We start from the raw sequence: 4,648 nt of genomic DNA, 5'->3' as shown, positions 1-4,648 counted from the left end.
AGAGAGAGAGAGAGAGAGAGAGAGAGAGAGAGAGAGAGAGAGAGAGAGAGAGATTTAAGGTTGACAGTGTTTGAAGGATGCATAAACCTGAGGCATATAGGTTAGTAAAAAATATTCCATTTATTTCAAACTCTTATTTGGGTATTAGCCACAGTCATCCATGTGCACTCTGGTTAAGAGCCTCTACTTTACCTCTAAGTGTACAGAGCAATTTCTCAGTGAGAAGGCATATTATTTCTATAACAGGATAACAAGTAATTAATATGCTCCTCCACATCTATGTTCCCTAGATTTCCAGAAACTTTCCAGAAAGCCACTGACCACGGACGAATAAAATGCATTACTCTGGCCTTTGTTTTCATTACTGGCCTCTGACCTGCAACATTTCATGTCATATGGAAACCAACACTGTGGGTTGCTAAGTAAGTACACAAGTTGCTAGGCAACCTCACAATTTGAAATCAAGTGGGTAAGAAAGACAAAGAATAGTATATGTTTCCATGACAAAGGAGAATAGAATGTTTTGGAGTAAAATAGATGAAAATTTGAGTCTCTACTCAATTTTCAGATGAGTCACCCTAAGTAAAATAATATAATCTTCATTTGAATGAACCAAGGCAAATCCAAAACAATCAGGAATTAGAATTCTTTGATATGTATAAGATCACTATGTGTTTCTGTTAGTACCTTGTTTTCTATTTTGTTTCCTTTTATGCTCTTTTTTTCAACCCAGGGACTGTCTTATATTAGGCCATCACTTTACCACTGAGCTATATCCCCATCCCACTGCTATTATCATTACTCTCCATGATGCTCCTTCTGTTCTCCATTTGCCATGTGGAAACTATAGTGAGAATGGGATGTCTTACCCTATTCCTATTTTCCTGATCAAAGTGTGGGAGAGATCTAAACATGCTGGCAACAAAGGGATGTTGCTGCAAGGTACAGGAAGGAAGGAATCTGTCTTCTAAAGAGGTTTATAAAATGCAAACATACTTCTTCTATCTCTGTAGCCACTCACACACACAAAAATCACCATGCATGCTCCTACCTATGTTTGCTCAGTAGACAGGAATGGGTATTGTTTCAGTACCTTCTCTGGCTACTTTTCTTGACATTCCAAAAAAGAAAATTACCACCCACAGAACTTGTCTTCAAGGATGCTACCACTTTGACACGGATGCTTACTTTGAGACAGCACAAAGTCTCCAAGATCCACAAGGGCTATATGAATCTATAATATACCTCCACAGATCCCTGAAATTCTTTGGTTTAAAATGTAATCCCACATCCAAGTAGCCACAGGAATCACAAAAATCACCAAATTCAGTATTCAAATCTTTTAATAAGTATTTTAATGAACAAGATTTGCTATTTGAAACATGGAGAGGACACTCAAAATTCTCTTCAGTACCACTGTGTAAAAACTTGAAGGACTGTCTTACAGGTACTTCTGGTTCCAGAGGTTGACAGCCACAACCTATTCATTCATTTCTCCAATAGTCCATTGTCAAAGACAATTAAGCTAAAATTTGGAATCCTACTACACATCCTATCTCTCATTTTGCATCATACTTATGTTCTTTGTCCTCTATTTAGTTATGGGTTACTGTTGTGGCTCATCATTTGGCCTCAATTAAAAGTGTACTTGTCTATCTAGGTCCTGGGATTAGAAACCTAAATAGATAGCTTTTTCTTGGTATCTATTCTGTGAGAATGATTATATTCTAGGAATTTATGTACTTTGTAGTACTGAATGGTGACATATCCCAGCTGCTGAAATTTGTATACAAAGGAACTTACCTAATTCTCAAGTGGTATGGAAATTTTTAAAAAGGTGAGAACATATGAATCCCATGTAAATAAATAAGGAAATGCCCAGATAATTCTGATTCCATCTTCTGCCTCTCCACTATCCCTACCCCTTGACAAAAGAGTTTTTAACTAGTACACAGCTTTCTGGGAACATGGGATACATCCCAGATGTGTTTTCTGAAGATATCTTCAGGCTTTAGCTATTATTGCTTGAGAGAGAGAAGCTTGAAGCTATCATCAAGAATGGACCTCCTGTTGCGCCGGAGCTTTCTTTGTCGATGCTGGTACCAGACTACACCACCAAGAGCCAGAGCAATGAGCAACAGAAGCACACATATGGCAATCAAAGCAGAAGACAGAATCTCAACATCCTTTATGGGAATGTTCATGCCCAGCATCTTCACATTGTCACCTCCAATGTCCCTTAGAATCACTGCTGAAATAGAGGAAGAGAAAAGGGATATCCATATAAGAGATTACCTTTTACAGACATCTCCTAGGAAAACAAGTCCATGAAAATAGAACAGAAGACCTATCTCAACTCTCCAAAATAGCAACTGATTAAAGATAGATTTCAAATTCATAATCAGACAATTATAATATCACAGCTGGAAGCACTCCTTGACAATCAGTCATGTACGTATTCTGTTTGCTCATGGGAAGACCAAGGTTTACTGAAGAATACTTAAAATCTTGTGCTATAGAAAAAAAAAGTAATTAGACTTGGTTTTCATGAACTCATGGAGCTAGAATTAGGAGAAATAAGTGAAAATTCGTGAGGAACATTGAGTCAATAGAGCTTATCAGTGCTCTTTTTCACCATTACACTGTGAGAGCTTGCCACCTTGGTGTCTGGAATCCCACCTTTGTGGATCATGTTAATAGTGATTTCATATTGATTTTTCCTGAGGATTGTGATAGTTTCTGTCATTTAAACATTCAATTGTCTTCAAATGATCTACAGGGCTAGTACAGAATTTGAAGTCACACATTCCAACCCTCTCAGTCAAGCTCTAAATGACCTTTATATTCTTGTTTGCTATTATTCAACCACAGAAACTCAATTTTTATTTTCCATAAGTGATGGTACATTTATAAGTTATGCTTTTGTTCACGCTTCTTACTTTGTCTGAATAAGTTCCTCCCTTTTCTCATCTTTCTAGCTCCAAGTGCAATTCATTTGTACAATTAATAGTGCCTTCCTCTAGGTTTCCAAATTGACTGTATTCTTTCTGAATCTATAGTTTATCTAGTCTGTGACCTGGGGCTAAGTACCCAAATCCTTAATGAATCTTAGTTTACTCTTTTTGTAAAATGAAGATAATGATGACAAGCAAATTTAAGTGAGCTAATAATATGCATGGAATATTTAGCATGGCTCCTGGTAAATAGCAAATATACAATAATTACAAGATAGTATCGCTATTTACCCTTTCTGTGCACAGCATCTAGCATTACAATTATTGTTTTTGTGGCTCATTCCATTTTTAGGCACTGGAAAGTAGCAATTATGTCTTATTTGTTTTTGTACCCCTGGTAATTGACACTTGTTTGACAAATGCATTGGATGAATAAATGTTTTCACAGAACTGGAAAAAGCTGCAAAGTAATGAGTTCAAATGGAAATGAAAACCATTCTGGTTCTGAGTTTACATTCTGGCATTTGTTTCTCTTGTGCCCCTGAAAAAACTTCAAACTTAGAAAATTAGTGAGTTTTATTAAGTCCACACTTTTGACAGTATTTTTCTTCAGTGAAAGTTTATGAACAATGCACACATAATAGCCATGTATATGTAAACAAATATGCACAGAATAAATGCACATGCATATATATGTATATATTATGTATGTGTGTATCCATACACATGTGTTTAATAACTGAGATGCTGATATATTATATATACACACATATATGTATAACATACACACACACATTAGGTTCCTTAAACTGAAGAAAATGTAATCTAAGCACTGCCCTTTCAAACTTACCTTACCTTTCTCTAACCTCTCCAGAATATATCCCAGTCAAAGGTTTACAATTTATGAGAAGTTTAAGTATATCATTGGGACTTTACTAATGAGGAGTTGGTTTTCAGTAGATCTGAAAACCTCCAGAGTGAACTGATATTCTTTAGTACCCATTTTATAATCATTTGTTTGTTTGTTTTCCCCTTTGGGACATAGCATCACTTTGAGTCTACACTTGTCTGGAACCTATGGTCCTTCTATTCCACTTCTCAAGTGCAGGAATATCAGACATGATAGCATGCCCCTGTCTAATAGTCCTTGTACCACACATAATTTTCTGAATCTTTCCTGGTAAAAGGCACAAATGGAGCAAAGAATAAAAGCATAATTTTGACCTAGGCATTATAGGAAAAGCATCTTTATTTTCTCAAAGAGAAAAAACATAAATGGCTCACAAGTTTAAATTTCTTGGTATACCATAGATAAAAGGAAAAAAGAATAGAAGTAGTTGTGGAAGGATGTCCGGTATTTGTTCCAGTCTCAAATTGTGTTTGTAGAAATCCTTGTTTCTGGTATAACTCTTTCAAGTCTAACCCAACAGAATTTGGATTTTTCATCTCCCTCATAAGATAGTTTATGAGCTATGAACACAGCTTTGTTATTTATGATGTGTTTGTTTCCCCAGATTTCAAAGGTTATAGAGAAGACATGACACAAATAACCATATTGAGGGTACACACTTGATTGGCTTCTGACATCCTACAGAAAACTTAAGGTATTATATTATGGTGCCCAAGTCTAGTCATGCTAGAAGTATCACATATTACACACACACACACACACACACACACACACACACACACAC

General features: G+C 36.0%; 1 protein-coding gene across 1 annotated transcript in view; it reads right to left on the bottom strand.

The window, feature by feature from the left end:
• Nucleotides 1-1,374: 1,374 nt before the first annotated feature.
• Heph (hephaestin) overlaps nt 1,375-4,648 on the bottom strand; it is a 96,916-nt gene continuing 93,642 nt past the window's right edge. Inside the window, exon 22 of the mRNA XM_021153354.2 lies at nt 1,375-2,251. Coding sequence (XP_021009013.1) covers nt 2,019-2,251 — 233 coding nt within the window. The 3' untranslated portion in view covers nt 1,375-2,018. The remainder of the gene's footprint in view (nt 2,252-4,648) is intronic.

The sequence above is a fragment of the Mus caroli genome, chromosome X, assembly GCF_900094665.2.
Source record: "Mus caroli chromosome X, CAROLI_EIJ_v1.1, whole genome shotgun sequence".
NCBI classification, from domain to species: Eukaryota; Metazoa; Chordata; class Mammalia; order Rodentia; family Muridae; genus Mus; species Mus caroli.
This window is presented reverse-complemented; position numbering and strand designations above follow the sequence as displayed.